The sequence below is a fragment of the Salmo trutta genome, chromosome 12 (genome assembly GCF_901001165.1).
Source record: "Salmo trutta chromosome 12, fSalTru1.1, whole genome shotgun sequence".
Lineage (NCBI taxonomy): Eukaryota > Metazoa > Chordata > Actinopteri > Salmoniformes > Salmonidae > Salmo > Salmo trutta.
The window spans coordinates 76,610,662-76,629,356 of NC_042968.1; the positions used below are offsets into that span (position 1 = coordinate 76,610,662).

General features: G+C 42.9%; 1 protein-coding gene across 1 annotated transcript; it reads right to left on the bottom strand.

The window, feature by feature from the left end:
• Window positions 1-848: 848 nt before the first annotated feature.
• LOC115204208 (protein mono-ADP-ribosyltransferase PARP14) lies at window positions 849-18,063 on the bottom strand. Its single transcript, XM_029769595.1, has 17 exons — window positions 17,782-18,063; window positions 17,502-17,617; window positions 12,888-12,915; window positions 12,377-12,613; window positions 11,986-12,213; window positions 9,217-11,777; window positions 8,736-8,972; window positions 5,776-5,997; window positions 5,508-5,622; window positions 5,231-5,386; window positions 4,898-4,960; window positions 4,483-4,668; window positions 3,568-3,771; window positions 2,824-3,444; window positions 1,981-2,126; window positions 1,482-1,656; window positions 849-1,309 (listed from the first exon to the last, which is right to left on the bottom strand). Exons 1-17 carry the CDS (start codon window positions 17,963-17,965, stop codon window positions 1,026-1,028), a joined length of 5,763 nt encoding a protein of 1,920 aa, XP_029625455.1. The 5' UTR covers window positions 17,966-18,063; the 3' UTR covers window positions 849-1,025.
• Between the last annotated feature and the right edge of the window lie 632 nt (window positions 18,064-18,695).

The window sequence follows — 18,695 nt, forward strand, 5'->3', positions numbered from 1 at the left end:
TATTTTTATTTAAGGTGTAGGCACTGTCAGGCATGACACAGTACAGTATATTAACCCAGACAACTACCAGATAACATTATTTAAAATGTGGAGAAACAACCAAATCAAAAGGAACATGCACCCAGAAAATAGTTGGAGAAGACAGTGAGAATGATTGGTAAATTTATTTAAGAGTGATATGATAGCCTGGATTCCAGACAGTATATTTTTGCTATAGCTAGCCAATTCCATGTTAGTTGTCATGCCTTGTCTTGAAACAGAAAATGTCTGTCACCCAGGCCAGAAATAAACTTACAGTAAATGCAATTGTCCTTAATTGCGGTCAGCTCAGGGCCCGGTTCCATAAAACATATTAAGTGTTTCCGTTAACCCTCTACAGACTAAGCTCTGTCTAAGCCCGGGGGAGGAGGGTTCTACTAAGCTATATGGAATTGTTTTAAGAAGCTCATACAAAGGATCATTTAGCTATTTGATTTGGAATTTTAAGACCCCTTGAAGTATCATAGAAAATATATATAACAAATGATTTGATGACATTATTTGGGGGGACATTATTGCTATTAGCCCATACAAACACATTGAATAACAGATTCACTACATGGAACAACAGATAGTCCCCAAAAAATCTAAAGGAAGTTTGTCTGTCCTATATCTGAGAGATATAAGAAAGGTCAGTAAAACATTTTTTTTACATGCATTTAAACACGTACAGTGGGGGGAAAAAGTATTTGATCCCCTGCAGATTTTGTATGTTTGCCCACTGACAAAGAAAGGATCAGTCTATAATTTTAATGGTAGGTTTATTTGAACAGTGAGAGACAGAATAACAACAAAAATATCCAGAAAAATGCATGTCAAAAATGTTATAAATTTATTTGCATTTTAATGAGGGAAATAAGTATGGCTTGGCTATAACAATAAGACATGGCTATAACAACTAGCCCACATACCATTAAAACCCTTCACACAGACATATGGAATTTGTTGTGAAGTATTGATATACTAATGAAGGTACAGTTAAATATCTACTGGAATGTGATGAGGAACTCTGGATAAGCCTGCACATCATTGAAGATCACAAACATGGTTGGTTTGGAGGTGTTGTCTGTGACGCTGTCGTACAAATCGGCATCCTTCCCTGAAGCTTTGGCAGGAGGAACGATCAAGCCTGCTTGTCCCTGAGTGAAGTCTCCAACAAGAACCCTGGCCAGGTACATGCGCTTGTTCCCTTGTGCATCAGCTTTAGAATATCCTCCTGCTGAATAACTGGAGTCCACAGCAAAGTATGTTCCATTGCCAATAGCCGCACCTGGACGAAAAACATATTGTACTTAAAGAGTTAAAAAATACTATAACAATGATACCCAGTTCAGATTGATTTATGTCTCTTCATCAAGCTCTTCCTCCCTTAGGAAGAGGTCTCAATATAACAGTAAAGAATATTGGTAATTAGACATGTTTCCATGAGACCATTCTCATACCATGTGTTCCAGCGTAGCTGCGATTGAAGCCATGGTTGTTGATCTGGGTGATGGATTTGGAACTGGTGCCATGGAACAGCAGTTTCTCGTTGTTTGTGTGCTTGTTCTTCTCCTCCAGGAGGTTCTTTCTTATCTGGTAGCTCTTCCACAGTGAATTGTTCTGGACTCGTTCAATCTTCAAATAGCAAACAAAACACGTATAAATCGACAGTGATTTATTTATTACTGAAGTGCAATCCCACCTAGCTAAATATTTATCGAACAGCAAAGGAATAGGAATTACACATTTCACTGGTTCCAGGAATTACAGTTCCATTCTTGAAAAAAAAAATCCACAATGCTTTGTTGCCTTTAATGTAAAATTGTTTTTTTAAATGATAGTTGAGGGATTTCTAACATCAATGTCGCAAAATGTGAGGCTTTCATATAACGTCACCATAGAAAATCAGTCTATTGTGGAACGCAAATGAAATTCAGGTATACATTTTTACAAACATACTGCAAGGATGGTGTTGTTGAGCAAAGTGTTCTGAAATTCCTTCTCCACGTCTTTGTATTCCTTGGATGCTGGAGTTAGTGGGACCAGCATTAAGAGGGAACCCTTCATGTCATCCCAGTGTGCAGGTAGAGACACAGATGTATCGTCTGGACAAAACACAGTAGAGAGTTTGGCATTTAGGTGTCACTTCATTACGCAATAAGTATTGTCATTAAAAAGACTCATTCATTCACAACTTTACATGCATATTGATGATATACTCAGTTCCATGACATGTGCTGCAGCAGTAGGCCTAACCGCAGAAAAACATCGCTAGAACGACACATTCCTCTCTTGCTAGATACACAAATAAAGGTGAATTACACTCAAACATCTATTTTTTTTACACAAAAAATTGTCTTCTGATGAGAGGTAAGCATTGACCTGCACTCAGAACATCACTTTTCGTTGTTTCTCTATGAATCATTGTAATATTGAGAGTAAAAAAATAAAACAGAGAAAACAGAATTATGGAAAATACAAGAGAATTTAATGGAGAATTTTATGGGTCCTGTCATGCCAAATACTGCTTATTGACCATTATTTTACAAGGCATATTGACAGAAAACATCTCTTGTACACCAAGAACCCGGGGACGAGTTGCAGGGTAGAGGATACGAGAAGAATGTGCCTATTTTAAAGCTATATTTAAATTAGCTTTTGTTCTAGAAAAGGTTGGAGATCCCTAAGCAACCACAAAATGACACAAAAAGAACACATTCTTTTTTATTTAATATCACCGTTCTCCATAATTTCATTTTAATGCAGTCTAGACAGATGAGGATTTATTATGGATGGACCCACCTTTCAGGTCTTTTCTCAGTAACTCAATTTCTCTTTTGCCCCCAATCTTGACAGCTCTCTTGTGGGCTACATTTGCCTCATAATCCTCACTGTTGATCTTGATTGTCACTTTGCTGTTGTCTCTCACAGCCTCCTCCAGGATGTAGTTGGTGAACATGTCAAAAGACACCATTGTCCCACTGTAGTTTTGGTACTGCCACTCCACCAGGCTGCTCACCAGGAAAGCTGCCTGTCTGCGGTTCTCTGCCCTCTCCTTGTCCAGGACCATGTCCCTGATGAGGCCGTCTGCTGTAAGCACATCGCGGCTCAGGCCCTCCAGGCGGATCAGGGAGTCAGGGCCCTTCTTCTCCAGGCATATCCTGACCGTCAGCTCCCTCTGCATGGCCTGCAACTTCTCCACATCCCCCTGGCTCAGCTGGCTGATGTACGGGTTCTTGATGGTTTTCTCAGTTTGCTCCTTCACTATGAGGTTTTTAACCCAGTCTCGGGCACGGCTCACAGCCTGGGGGCTCTCTGCACACAGCTGGAACACGGTCGGGGCAAACTCCTCTCCCTGCATGACAAAGTTCTCCCGGGCAGAGCGCTCATCACTGGGTCCCATAAAGTAGGTTGTCACTGTATCTATGAACAAAGAGCACACACACACACAACATAAATGTCACTTATGATTATAATAACTATATTGTATTAGTACACATTAAGCTCATATTGTCTTCTACCTCGCACACTTCCATTCTCACTGACCTTTTATCCTGGTAAAAATGCTCTTTTCCTCCACTCCCTCTCCCACTCTCCTCTTCATGCTCTTGTGGAACTCAGTCACCATGGCAGTCTGGAATATCAGGATCTTTACACTTCTCACAATCTGTCCCTTTTTCTTCTTCACAAACTCCACCACTGCGTCAATCATGGCGTCCGCAACAGCAGAGGGACTCGCTCCACCCTGGCCTGACAGACAGACAGATGGAGGCAGACAGACAATGACATGGCTATGGAGGCAAACAGAAAGTACAGATGGACAATGACATGATGGAAGCAAATCTGTCCCTGAGAGTGACTAATCACAAGAAAAATATGGAAGCAAGGGAAGGAGACAAGGAAAATATGAAAGGGAAGGAGACCAGGAAAATATGAAAGGAACAAGTAAAAGTAAAAGAGCCATAGTATATTTGGGGAAAAAGACATCGAAAGAACAAGAGTATTTGAAAATTAGGCTAAGAAAAGTAGCAGGTAGTCATTATGAGCAGCGGGTAGTCGTTATGAGCAGCGGGTAGTCGTTATGAGGAGCGGGTAGTCATTATGAGTAGCGGGTAGTCATTATGAGTAGCGGGTAGTCATTACGAGTAGCGGGTAGTCATTACGAGTAGAAGGTAGTCATTATGAGGAGCAGGTAGTCATTATGAGTAGCAGGTAGTCATTATGAGTAGCAGGTAGTCATGAGTAGCAGGTAGTCATGAGTAGCAGGTAGTCATTATGAGTAGCAGGTAGTCATTATGAGTAGCAGGTAGTCCCTTTCAGAGCACATGGAAGCAAAGCATATGGCCACTTTACAACCTCACAATAGAAACAAACAACACAACAGAACAGGCAACAAGTACAATAAAAACATGCAACTACACAAGACAGTGTAGTCCAATAAAGACCATTACAGCAGAGTACCTGTTCCAAGCGCTGGGAAGGACACTGAGGTGAACTTTTGCTCCTCACACTTCTTGAGAACATTGTACACAGTCTCTTTAATGATCTCAGGGTCATTCTGTCCCACAATGTGCATGATGTGTTTGCATGGGAGAGATCCTGCTGATGTCACGATCATCCTGCATGGTTGGAAGCTTGGGGATTTGACTGTAGAGGCATAAAAGGAAAGGTTTAGAGGTCAAGAATCTATTCCTAAAATGTAAAATCAATGCACACCAGTGTTGTAGGACCCATGGACTGGAAACTGACTAGACTTTTACCAGACAGTATCAAACAGTACTGAAATGTCATCTCATTCATATCCAACATGACTACCAGTATCCTTGACCAGTAACATGACTACAGTATATGTTGACTCAAGGACATGGAAACACACCAATCTCTGAGCACTCCAACTCCACCTTCAATCCAGCTCCTTCTAAAATGGATTTGGATACACCTGAAGAAACAAAGACATTAGTACAATATGGCTCTTTATTCTAAGTCAACAATTTAACCATTAAATACGTTGTGTGTCTGTGGGGTTGTATGGGATTTAGCTTGCTTCCTGATTGTGTAGCTGTAAACACTGTTCATTTGGATTTCTAACATTTCAGCTGTGTACATGTTAAACATCCTTATAAGGTGTTCCTTAGTATTTGTCTTAGTAGCCTCATGAACATGAAACAGTGGTTACTACACCTATGCTATTGTCAGAGGTACAAGTCACCTGATTTGAGGTTAAAGTCCTTATTGGAGGAGTTGACAATGACGTCACTGGTCTCTTTGGTGATGTCTCCTGATGACACTTCAAAAGTCATGTGACCCATCTGCATGCTGTACACACCCAGAGAAGGGGATGTCACCTGTCCAAAGAAGCCTGCGCCTAATGAAAATAACATGTTTAGACAAGAGGTTTCTGTGGAAACAGACACGCTCTAGAGGCAGCAGGGTCTCAATGGTTGAATATTTTTGGGGATACTTTGAAGGCTGTGAATTAAGCTTACCAGAGGGCAGCCGTGATTGGCCAACATAGGATTTGGGATGTTGTGATTGGCCGGAACCTTGTGAACTCTGCCAAGTATACCCTTGTGTCTGACCTTTGAATTCCCTGACAAAGCACTGTAAACAGGAGATATAAAAGTGTGGAGCATTTATCAAACATATCTAAGAGCACAACACACACTGACAAAGGTGAGGTTATGCAACAATACTATCTCTGTGTGATGATAAGCACTGAATCCCCTTTAAACCATTTTCCATCTTCAAACTTACATCCACAGTTTGGGTGTCACTGGGGTGGACCACGATGGCCACCTCTTTAAGGTGTTTGGAGTTTCTTCTCTGGCTGAAGTCTTTGACCTCCTGCAGAAGAAGCTTGGACACCAGGCCCTTAGGGAATCCCATGTTCCCAGTTCCAATGGCAGGGAAAGACAGGGATGCCAGCCTATGCTTCTCTGCCTCACTCAGGCAATCTCTGATCATCGTTATCAATATCTTAAATCACAAACACATGGACAATTTTAGAAACATTTTACTAAAACCTTTCTATGCACTCCCACTCTCAATAACCAGTGCTTCATTTGAGCCGCTCAGATTTGATCTCGTTTGTTCTGGCACCTATTTGCCCGGATCCGGTACCTCACTGCATAATTTATTAATTGTTTCACTGTTCGCACCGGATACATTCTAATAAAAGCGATCAGCGTTAAATCAAGTTGCCTCCTCGTTATTTCTTCTGCCCAACAGAAAGGCCATCATGTAAAGGTGTGGGGATCCTTCATCCTTTCCTGCCACTCTGATTCCAGACCTGCTCTCTTATTTGTACATAAAGAGTATGGGGAGGGAGGGTGGGGTAAGTAACTGATCTCGACACAGGTCTTGGTAGAGGTGGTCAGCTAGTGAAGAGGTCCCTACGTAATCACATTACGTAGTCTAGGCTAGTCGTCTTCCTACTGAATTTGAATCATGGGAAAGCCAAATAAAAAATGGATAAGAAAAGGCAATCGAGTTTGATGACATTTTTCAAGTCCAAAAATCTAGAGAAAGATGGTGAATTGAACCCATAACGAGCCAGAGAACTGTCAGTGCAGGAGGACTGTTCCTGATGGCAATGCCTAAGCTAGCAGCGCTGCTAATCCCAACAGTTCAGCATCACCTCCGGCCCCTCCACTAGCTAGTAGGCCTACTAGAGAGTCAGACTCAGAGGGAGAGGCAGACGGAGAGCTGGGGGGAGGGGGGCAGTGCATTCACAGACTAAGTGCTCGGAGTAGGTGCAATATGCAGTTCAAGCAAACACATAACCCCTGGCTTGTCACGCATAATTCCAAATTGGGCTGTACAACATGCAAAAAGGTAGAGAGCTTGGGTCTAGAAACGACTGGAGGGATTAAACTAGCAAAAGAGTGGGCGGAATGTATAGTAAGTTAACATCCTATGCCTCAGACGTAAAACAAGGTTTTTAAACATGCCCGAACCAGGGCACATTTGGTGGCAGCAAGCCTTGTAGATGAGGCTAAAGAGGACACCCAAGTTATAGTTAACACTCAAAATAAAAAAATAGCCAGTCTTCAGAACAGCCTTAGAAGGAGGCTAAAGGTCACAGCCACAGGCCCGCTCATTGCTTTGAGCAAGAAATGGACTCTCAGGAGTTAAATGGACTTGACATGGGGAGAGTCATTGTGGGAGGTTTGGAAAACTAAGGTAGGACATTTCTTTCCCTTTACAAACTTGTTCTGTACTGTGAAAGTAATCTGAATATGTGCTTCATATTATCAAAATGGCAGGAGGCCTATATATTCTCATATGTGTTCTGCTGTAGCCTACAGAGATTTATTTTATTTGAAGTTATATTCTGATATTGTGATATTTGTTCTACTGCTACATTGATGTCTTGAAAATGATATTAAATTGGAGTCTTGTAAGCCCCACAGCTGAGTTTGTGTGCATATGACGGGTGTTCTGCAGTGTTGTCTAAAAATGTTGCTGTACATCGATGTCTAGAAAATTAGGCTATAAGGAATCCGGACTTGCGTAAGCCCCGCAGCTATATTCGAGTATGTGGGCATACTGTAGTAATGTCTAAAATGCTTTGAATTAATCAGCACCTTGGAGAGTGCTGACCGTTTCACCAACATAGACAGTAGGCTACTGTACTTGGCTGTTTACTCTGTCTGCTGCGCTGCTACGTTGTGTTTGACACTTTTTTTCTCAATGTGCTCCGGCACCTCAGTGCCCCCCCCCCAAATCAAATTATATTTGTCACATGCGCCAAATACAACAGGTGTAGACCTTACCATAAAATGCTTACTTACAAGCCCTTAGCCAACAATGCAGTTTAAGAAATAGAGTTAAGAAAAGATCTACTAAATAAAGGTACAAAAAAATTATAATAATCTAAAAGTAACACAAGTAAATTACATAGCAATAACGAGGCTATATACAGGGGGTACCGGTACTGAGTCAATGTGCAGGGAAACAGGTTAGTCGAGGTAATTTGTAAAGTGACTAAGTAGATAATAAACAGCGCGAGTAGCAGCAGTGTGAAAACATTAATTGTTCAGCAGTCTTAGGGCTTGGGGGTAGAAGCTGTTAAGGAGCCTTCTGGTCCTAGACTTGGCGCTCCGGAACCGCTTGCCGTGTGGTAGCAGAGAGAACAGTCTATGACTTGTAGTGACTGTAGTCTTTGACACTTTTTTTGGGCCTTCCTCTGACACCGCCTAGTCTATAGGTCCTGGATAGCAGGAAGCTTGGCCCCAGTGATGTACTGGGCTCTACGCACTACCCTCTGTAGTGCACTGCCAGGTCTCCTGCCTCCTCCCAATAGGCTGTCTCATCATTGTCAGGGACTAGGCCTACCACTGTTGTGTTGTCAGCAAACTTAAATGATGGTGTTGGAGTCGTGCTTGGCCACCCAATGGGTGAACATGGAGTACAGCAGGGGACTAAGCACACAACACTAATGGGTCCGAGTATTGAGGATCAGCGTAACAGATGTGTTATTGCCTACCCTTACCACCTGGGGGTGGCCCGTCAGGAAGTCCAGGATCCAGTTGCAGAGGGAGGTGTTTAGTCCCAGGGTCCTTAGCTTAATGATGAGCTTTGTGGGCACTATGGTGTTGAATGCTGAGCTGTAGTCAATGAACAGCATTCTCACTCACTATGTGTACTCACTCACTCGTGTTACGGGACCTCCCGATTTACAAATTAAACACTGTTAATAACTCATAGCTTACCTTCTCTGCTGAGCCAGCTCCCTGGTTCCAATGGGGGCAGACAGTATGGATCACCCTCTGACATCGCAGGTTGTAACCGTTGGTGACCACAACGTCACCATAGGCCAATCTGATGGCGCGAGCCTCATCTGTGGCTGCTGATTGGAGCCCAGGACCGGCTGCCTTTAGGATAGCGTTGGACACAGCACCTTTACTCAGGTCCAAATCCTCAGAGATGGTGTTGACGATTCCCTCAGACTAGAGGTGTCAAAACAAATGACCAAACATTCATGAAGCAAGAAGGGAACAGCTATGTATTTCTATTCAAACATAAAATATGACTTCTACAAGACAGCTGTCATTCCAGATAAAGAAGAGTAGAATGAAAGGTAAACAAATTATACATCTTATACTCTGGGTTATCTGATGTACTACTTATAATACATGTATTATACAACAATGGTTTACGTGGTGCTCTGATAACTACAGTAGATGTACTCACATATTCCTCCTGGATATTTCCCTTCCTTAGAATGATCTTCAGACCCCCTTGTGTGTAATTGGTCTGTAGGATTTCCCCACTGCCTGCCCCCTCAAACTTCCTCTCTTGGCCATACTCTCTCCTCTGCTCCTCTTGGTTTTCATGATGAGTTCCGCTTTCTCTAACTCCTCCTCCCCTATCTCCATGTCTTGCTCTACCTCCTCCTCTACCTTCTCCTCCCCCTCTACCTTCTCCTCCCCATCTACCTCCACCTCCTCCTCTACCTTCTCCTCCCCCTCTACCTCCATCTCCATGTTCCCATTGCCTATGTCCCCATGGTGACTTTCCCTGATATGCAGGTCCTTGAAGTCCGTAACTATGTTGTCCTCTTCCCCGTCGTCCACTTCCCCTATGTGCACCCTGAGGAGGCATGGTCATTTTTGGGTGCAGGTCATTGAACTTTTTCTGAACAGCGCTGGCCAGGGCTCTCACAGTGTTGTCATTGTTGTCCACCAGGTGAATCTCAGTCAGAGAGGTCTGACCTCTTAGGTTCTCACAGTAGTCACGCACTGCCACAGCAATGGTCTCAGTGCACAGGTCCAGAGGAAAGCCGAATATCCCAGAGCTGACGGCCGGGACGGCAACAGTTGAGCAGTTAACCTTCGCAGCCTCCCTCAGGCTCTCATTCACAGCTTGTTTCAGACGCTGTATGGCTGTTCTCTGGTCAAAGTCTGTGAACCGTGGACCAACCGCATGGACCACATACTTACAGGGCAGATTGCCTGCATCTGTCACAATGGCGTCTCCTGGCTGCAGTCGGCGGTTATTACGGACATGTTGATCACTGAGCTCCTGCAGCCGTGGACCAGCAGCCTTGAGTAGTGCTGAAGCCAGGCCTCCAATATGCTGCAGGTCTTCATTGGCTGCGTTGACTACTGCGTCCACTTTGAATTTGCAGATGTCAGCCTTACTGACAGAGACGAGGATTCCATTGTTTGTCCTCACCTCACAGCAGGATGACGGGCCAAACCCTTCCTCCTCATCTTCATCATCGCCCTCTTCTTCCTCCAGCATGTAGTCTTCCTGCAGCAGCACCACACAGCCGTACTCCTTCATTGCCATGGAAACAAACATTCTTCCCTTCTCTTGGAAGTACTTCCTTGCTCCAGGCTTCATGATGGTGAGCTCATCAGTGCATAAAAGTGCTAACATCTTCTGAAAGGTCTCTTTGGCCTTCTTGACATAGAGACGGGCTCCAGAAAGGACAATTTTGGGCCTTCTGGGGTCAAAGTGGACATTCACCTCATCACACTTGGCAAAATGTTTCCAGTCCTGGGACTTGTTCTCCTGGATGAATTTAACCACGGCACAGGACTTGACACGGACAGCCTCTTTGACTCGTGAGTAGTTTTCAACAAAGTCCCGTAGACTGTTGCTGACCTCTCTGACCGGGTCCAGGAAGCCAGACACAATGATTCTGTCTCTGCTCTCTGGGTGATGCTTTATTACCACCGTTCTTTTCTTTAAGGAGTTGTAGGCATCCACCAGCTGGTTGTTCAGATCCTTCCACTCAGGCTTCCTCAGCACCTCCTGGTCCTCCACCATAAGGCTCTGCAGGGACAGGGCAGTCTTCATCCTCTGCTCTGCATCAGCCAAGGCTCTGTCTGAGCTGCCAATCAGAAGTACCTCTCCACCCTCCACTCTGTACACAGCGTTGATGCCCCGGGACGTGAACAGGTCCTGTGACATCTCCATACTGTCCACTGACCGCAGGAAGTCCAGGAAGTAAGGGTCCAGCTTCAGCTGCTTCTTATTCATCTTGAGCTCCCTCTCGAGGATCCAGTTCTTCACCTTGTACACCTCTATAACAAGACCTGAGAGAACCAACTTCTTGGTGTCGTCTGTGTAAGAAAAACCCATCTCTGGGGCTTCGTCTGCTGCATGCTTCCGAAGTCCTTCCTGCTGCAGGATATAGAACATGGCAGGGGACATGTCCATCTCCTCCGAGATGCCGTCCCTCTGCCTCTCTATCCGACTCATGGCCCTCTGCATGAGATCTTCCACCAGCCCCTTGAGTCGCTTCGTGTCTTCGGCCAGACCTGCAACTGTCAGAGACCCTTTAGAGGCATCCATAGCTAGGACAGCATCCTCTTTCACCACCGAGCGGACTTCTTTCTCCACTGCCTTCCACGCAGGGGCACTTGCAAAACACTCAAACACAGCATATTGGGTCATGATGTCACGGAAGACGATCAAGGCATTCTCCTTCCATCCATCTACATATTCGCTTGTTAGTCCTTTCTGTCTTAGCAAGGTTGGCAGAGGACTGAGTTTAACCTCAGGAGTATCCATGTTTACTTGACAGAAGTGAGCCTTCATCTGGTCAGTGACGCGGGAAAACTGTCTCTTCATGGAGAGGAATTTCCATACAGCAGAATGCACACACTCTATGAAGGGGTCAGGCATCTTCCACATTGGCCTTTCCTTTCCATACAAGGCAGTTCCTAAGGACTCGTAGTATGGATACACGTTGACTGGGACTTTGCCTATTACATGATGTTTATTTAGAGTGGTTTCCACAACTGAAACGACATAGATAACGGACTGTCTTTCATAGCATGAAATGAGGGCGAAACAGAATATTTCTGTTTGAGGCCAAGAGACTGCTGCAGCAACAGTATAGCAAGGCTACATTCAATTCTTCTTATAATAGAGAGTAATAGATTACCAAATAAACTAATTGATTAACATTTATTTAATAAAATAGCTCATTCAAACAGCAGGTTTTACCTTCTGCTGCGTGGAAGGTGACAATGGCTGCCTGTTCCTCATGGAACATAATGATGTCCTTTGCTGGGCCAGCCCACTTCTCAATGCAGAGCTCCAGCATTTCCTGAAATATGTTGGAGGGCAGGTTCTCCACTCTCACACTCTGGCACCTCTCTAGCAACCGGCCAATCATACCCTGCTTCTGGAAACTCTTGTTGCTCTTGCTCTCAGTGAGGAAACGCTCCACATCTAACGACAGACAGCAATCATATCCTTAATACCATGCACAACAGTTGTTGACATTATGATCCCTTCGTATGAGGGAGAGATCTGTTTTATAATACTTCAAAAGTGAAATTCATTGGGGTTTTTTGTTGTTGAAAAAAATAGATAATTTGAAATAGTGACCAACCTTTGTAATTATTGAAGGTCACAACAGCTCTGTTTGTCTCACTGATGACCTCCAGGGAGAAGTTGTCTTCCTCCAGGCCAGAGATGGTCTCCACCAGCAACGTCAGCAAGTCTCTCGACATGTTCTCAGGAACCCCCTCCAGCACCACAGCAGAGCTCTGAGGGAACACCTCAGCTCCACCCTCCTCTCCAGGCCCACTCTCAGAGTTGGGAGCTTCCTGTGCTTCACTTGACACACCTGGGATTAAACACACTAGATATTCATATCCAATAACTTATTCATAATTTCACCTTTCTCTGACTTCAATGACATTTCTACCTACGACAAATTTTCGAGTAGATATGGCCTGATAAGGCTGCATTTTGCAACACTGTCTAATGATATGCCAATAGGGATTATTATGAAATGTATTAGGCAAAACATTCAATATAATAATATTAGGTCAAGGGAATGCATCAACAAGTCTGATCTGTTCTGTCTAATCACCACAGAAGCAAGGAAAGGATGTTACCTGATAATTCATTGCTTGTAGCACCAAGCTGGAAAACATGCAAAACAAAATGTATATGTCAAATAGTTAACCAATGGGCAACTTTACAAGTATGCTCTTTAAAATTAGCCATAAAAATTATGTATTATCTATCAGTTTGAAGCCCTGGCTAGCCTGTCGAGCCAAGACAGCACAAATTTAGCCTACAGTTAATCTCTGTTAAACCAGAAGTAAAATCTTGCATACAGAGCATTCGAAAAGTATTCAGACCTCTTGACTTTTTCCACATTTTATGTTACAGCCTTATTCTAAAATGTATTAAATATTTTTTCCCTCATCAATCTACACACAATACCCCATAATGACGAAGCAAAAACAGGTTTTTAGAAAGTTTTGCAAATGTATTAAAATATGAAAAATTAAATATCACATTTACATAAGTATTCAGACCCTTTACTCAGTACTTTGTTGAAGCACCTTTGGCAGTGATTACAGCCTTGAGTCTTCTTGGGTATGACGCTAAAAGCTTGGCACACCTGTATTTGGGGAATTTCTCCCATTCTTCTCTGCAGATCCTCTCAAGCTCTGTCAGGTTAGATGGGGACTGTCGCTGCACAGCTATTTTCAGGTCTTTCCAGAGATGTTAGATCGAGTTCAAGTCTGGGCTCTGGCTGGGCAACTCAAGGACATTCAGAGACTTGTCCCGAAGCCATTCCTGCGTTGTCTTGGCTTTGTGCTTAGGGTCGTTGTCCTGTTGGAAGGTGAACCTTAGCCCCATTCTGAGGTCCTGAGCGCTCTGGAGCAGGTTTTCATCAAGGATCTCTCTGTACTTTGCTCCATTCATCCATCCACCACCGTGCTTCACCGTAGGGATGGTTCCAGGTTTCCTCCAGATGTGACATTTGGCATTCAGGCCAAAAAGTTACATTTTGGTTTCATCAGACCAGATAATCTTGTTTGTCATGGTCTGGGAGTCCTTTAGGTGCCTTTTGGCAAATTCCAAGCAGGCTGTCATGTGCCTTTTACTGAGGAGTGGCTTCCGTCTGGCCACTCTACCATAAAGGCTTGGTTGGTGGAGTGTTGCAGATAAGGTTGCCCTACCCCGCCCCCCCCCCCCCCCCCGATTGCTCTGTTTGGCAGGTGGCCAGCTCGAGGAATAATCTTGGTGGTTCCAAACTTTTTTCATTTAAGAATGAAGGAAGCCACTGTGTTCTTGGGGACTTTCAATGCTGCAGAAATGTGTTGGTATCATTCCCGAGAGCTGTACCTCGACACAATCCTGTCTCTGAGCTCTACGGACAATTCCTTCAACCTTATGGCTTGGTGTTTGCTCTGCACTGTAAACTGTGGGACCTTATATAGACAGATGTGTGCCTTTCCAAATCATGTCAAATCAATTGAACTTACCACAGGTGAACTCCAATCAAGTTGTAGAAAACATCTCAAGGATGATCAATGGAAACAGGATGCACCTGAGCTCAATTTCGAGTCTCATAGCAAAGGGTTTGAATATTTTTTTATACATTTGCAAACATTTCTAAAAACCTTTTTTCACTTTGTCATTATGGAGTATTGTGTGTAGATTGAAGAGGGAAAAAAATTATTCGAATAATTTTAGAATAAGGCTGTAACGTAACAAAATGTGGAAAAAAGTCTGAATACTTTCCGAATGCACTGTAATTTGGTCAGCTGCTTGCTTGAATTTACATTTTTGGTCAAAAAAGACCATAAAATCACCAGAAATTCAGCTCCATCACTTTTTTAAATTTGGGAATACATTGAGCTGGTAAAAGAAAAATCTGGAAAATTAATTTGGATAAATTCTAAATAAATTATATTTAATTACCACAAAAATTCAATGGAAAACGACAGACTGACAAACCAAATAAATATGTATAGCAGCCTAGAGGTAACCAACTTGCTGAGTGCACTGCCAAACTGCAGCAACAATTGGAAAAAGTAGGGTGAGTACTGGGAATGTGCTGGGTGCCGAGCTCTTTCCTTTTCTAACACGCTCTGCGCTCACTCTGAGTGGGCCAAATCTGACGTAACAAGAACAGACACATACAGAAAACTCTATGAGGGTTGCTAAAACAGCTGTCCTCAAAACATTTGTTTTTGACTTGAGGCTCATGTACAACACACTATGAACATCACACTATGAACTTGCCCCGTCCTAGTGTAGCCTGCAGTGCTTAATTTGTAAATCAGGAGGTGCCGGAACAAAAATTGAGCAAGAGAGGGTGGTGACCTGGGGAGCTTTGAGGTACCAGAACGCATGAGAAAAGAACCTTTATAACAAAGCATTGCATTCATATCATCACATTTGCATAGTGGCATAGCACAGTAGAGTAGAGGTACTTACAGAAGTGGCACACATGGGGAACATTTTTAGTAGCATAGGTTGTAGGAAAAATGTGGCATTTTATAAATGCATTTCATGCAATTCTATGTAATTTTACATGATTGGAGACTGGCCGAATATTTTTTCATACCTAATACCGCAGGAATGATCTAACAGACAGGTTACTTTGACACCAAAACACTGAGAATCTTAGATAAATAAAAACGACCTTGTCTTGAATCCAGCAATAGCCTATTTTTTATTTAACCTTTATTTAGCTAGGCAAGTTAAGAACAAACACCTACACCGGCCAAACCAGGACGACGCTGTGCCAATTGTGCACCGCCCTATGGGACTCCCAATCACGGCTGGTTGTGATACGACAGGTAGCCTAGTGGTTAGAGCGTTGGACTAGTAACTGAAAGGTTGCAAGACCGAATCCCCGAGCTGACAAGGTAAAAATGTGTCGTTCTGCCCCTGAACAAGGCAGTTAACCCACTGTTCCAAGGCCGTCATTGAAAATAAGTATATGTTCTTAACCGACTTGCCTAGTTAACTAAAGGTCAAATTAAATTAAAATGCAGCCTGTGATACAGCCTAGGCTAGGTGTGTGGGGACCCATATTGTAGGCTACAATATGAGGAAGAAATGATTGTCCTAAAATGCTTTCCAGTTTCACTGACTCATCCCATGATATGAATTCTGTAAAGTGAGTGTGGAAAAGGTGAACAAACTGTTGTTTATCAACAAAGACAAGCCACCCTGGTCTGACGACTTGGATGGAAAATTACTGAGGATGATAGAGGATGATATTGCCACTACTATTTGCCATCTCTTCAATCTAAGTCTACATGAAAGTGTGTGCCCTCAGGCCTGGAGGGAAGCACAAGTCATTCCGCTACCCAATAATAGCAAAGCACCCTTTACTGGCTCAAACAGCTGACCAATCAGCCTGTTACCAACCCTTAGAAAACTTTTGGAAAGTCCAATTAACGAAGAGGCAACTCAAATAAACTTTAAATTGCTTTTATTCACATTTTTACATTGCTAAAAGTGAAAAACTATTCTCATGCCACCAAAGGTACCGGATTCAGCCAAATAGGTTCCGGAATGGAAGGATCTGACTCAAATTAAGAACTGCAGTTGTAACCGGTCTTGAAAGATCACACAGGCCTAATGAATCATTTCTATTTTACATAACAGAACCAAATATAATAGCATATAGCACAGTAGTAGGCCTAAATTACTGTTACACAAAAAACACCTCGGTCATATCTTATGAGGTTTTAGGATGCTCACTGAAGCGACACATTTTTTTTGTTCTAATGCGGTCAAAACTCAACAGCTCGTGCCACTAAGTAGGATAGCCTATGCTTCGATTGAAACAAAATACAATAAAGGTTAATAGTTTGTAACACCATCAGCAGATAGACTAGCGGTTAAGATCATTGGACCAGTAACTGAAAGGTTGCTGGTTTGAATCACAGAACCGACTAGGTGAAAAGATCTGCTGATGTGCCCTTGAGCAAGGCACTTAACCCTAATTGCTCCTTCAAGTTGCTGGACTACAATGTAAATGTTCTAATTCACTCACAAAACAGTAATTCATGAAAATCTAAGTGCATATTCCAATTAAACTGATTGAGATCAAATGGTTGGCAGATGGAGTTTGGACATTTCACCAATAGATCATGAAGAATTAGACTTCACTATTGACAGTGATGTTTTTACTGTCACATACAACGGATAGGTGCAGTGAAATGTATTATTTTAGGTATTCTTCTTTTAGGTATTATTTTAGAGGAGGATGAATTTTATCCAAATTCTATAATGATATCCAATAGGCTACATCTGTCGGTAGAAACGTTGATTGAGAAATGATGACATCATTTGAAAATGTTTGGCTCCCGCACCTAAAAAATAGCATTATAACACCACTGAGGACATGTAGGCCTAAATATGATGTTAGTTGACATTCATGTGGAAACGTTACTTCCCCACAATCACTGCTTACAACAAAAGATAGCAGTCTGTTACAACAATCCTTACTTATCTTTAGACAAACTGTATGAGACAAATACATGACAAATCTGCGCACGGCAACAAATAGGCGCATTTATCTCTGATTGGCTGCAGTAAAAGTGGCGCATGACAGAACAAGCTAGGTCGAATCCTGACAACTGTAGCTGGAATGGGAAGGCCTCAACACCGTTGATAGCAGACGTTCGTACATTTGATTTCACAGAAAGTCAACAATCCAACACTTGCAGCTATTCATATAGACTACTCACCGACGGAGAGCAAGCCTCTTTCAGATTTTCCCCCGATGATGATGACAAGCGCAACTTCACCGTTTCATTGTCTACAGTTATTTCGTGGTTATCCCTCGATAGGACCCTTTCCCTGACTGTGGAGACAAATGCGACGTCATGCACACGTCACTTTACTGGAAGTCACTTGTACATATTTACATTTGTATGGTTGACACTATTTCACTATTATGATATCCTACAGTAGGCGCGAAAATGACAACTATACGAAACAAATCTTCATCCGTGGTGATCTGCTTACCATCCTCAGATTTGAAATGAACAGTTGCTCTAGTGGGACGTTGATCCTCGTAGAGCACCAAGCAGTCCCCTCCACTCGACTTCTTTTTACTTTGAAAATAAATCTGAAGCTTGTTCTGAATCCCTTTAGAGACAGACTTTGTCCAACTGACGTCTACAGTGATGGGATAAGGATATTCAGCCATCGTTTCTCCCCTCTCATGCGAATACTGTTTGGGTATGCAACGCGTCGTCCTATTTCACTGCATCCACTGTTTCACTTTCGTTTCAGGCTCGGTTGAGGAGGAAATCGTGTGTACAATGGACCTACTGATCCTATAACCACGCCTTATATGAGTAGGCCGGCTAAGATTCTAAAAACATTATTGGGGCATATAAACCTATTGGCCTATACTTTTCAAGTAGAGTGTTTAACTATCGAACGTTTTGCTTTAAAAAAATGGCGTATGGAAACGATGTTGCATTATATTTTCACCTGCTTCACAATGTCTTAATTAACAAAAATAATGAATGTTAGGTAATGCTCTCAGGGAGAGTGAACTTGACCACAGACAGAAATTAAGGTCCTAGATGTCCCAATGTACATGACCATTGGGACATGTGTATCAAAAATGGTGCTATAACTTTTACACCTGTCTACAGAGCCTTTAGGGAACTGGATAGCTCAACGGGGAAAGATCTATCAATCTCTGAGTAATTAGGAAATAACTAAAAATGTTACTTTTGTCCCGGGGTTGTGCCGAAAAGCTCCCCCCTGAATCCCCCCCTCTTTTCGCGTGAACGCGCACGTACTCAATTCTTCATTGCTGCGACTTGCATGCTATTTGAGATTTCTGATCACGTTTCATAATTTTTTTTTAGGACGGTTTGATCGCGGGGAGGCACTAGTAATGTATGCAGTTTTCGTTTTGGCTA

Excerpts from the sequence above, each read along its gene's own strand:
- LOC115204208 (XM_029769595.1), bottom strand. The coding sequence starts at position 17,965 with ATGGCTGAATATCCTTATCCCATCACTGTAGACGTCAGTTGGACAAAG. Across the intron at positions 12,214-12,376 it reads GACCTTCAATAATTACAAAG|ATGTGGAGCGTTTCCTCACT; the intron begins GTTGGTCACTAT and ends GTCTGTCGTTAG. Across the intron at positions 3,445-3,567 it reads CATTTTTACCAGGATAAAAG|ATACAGTGACAACCTACTTT; the intron begins GTCAGTGAGAAT and ends CTTTGTTCATAG.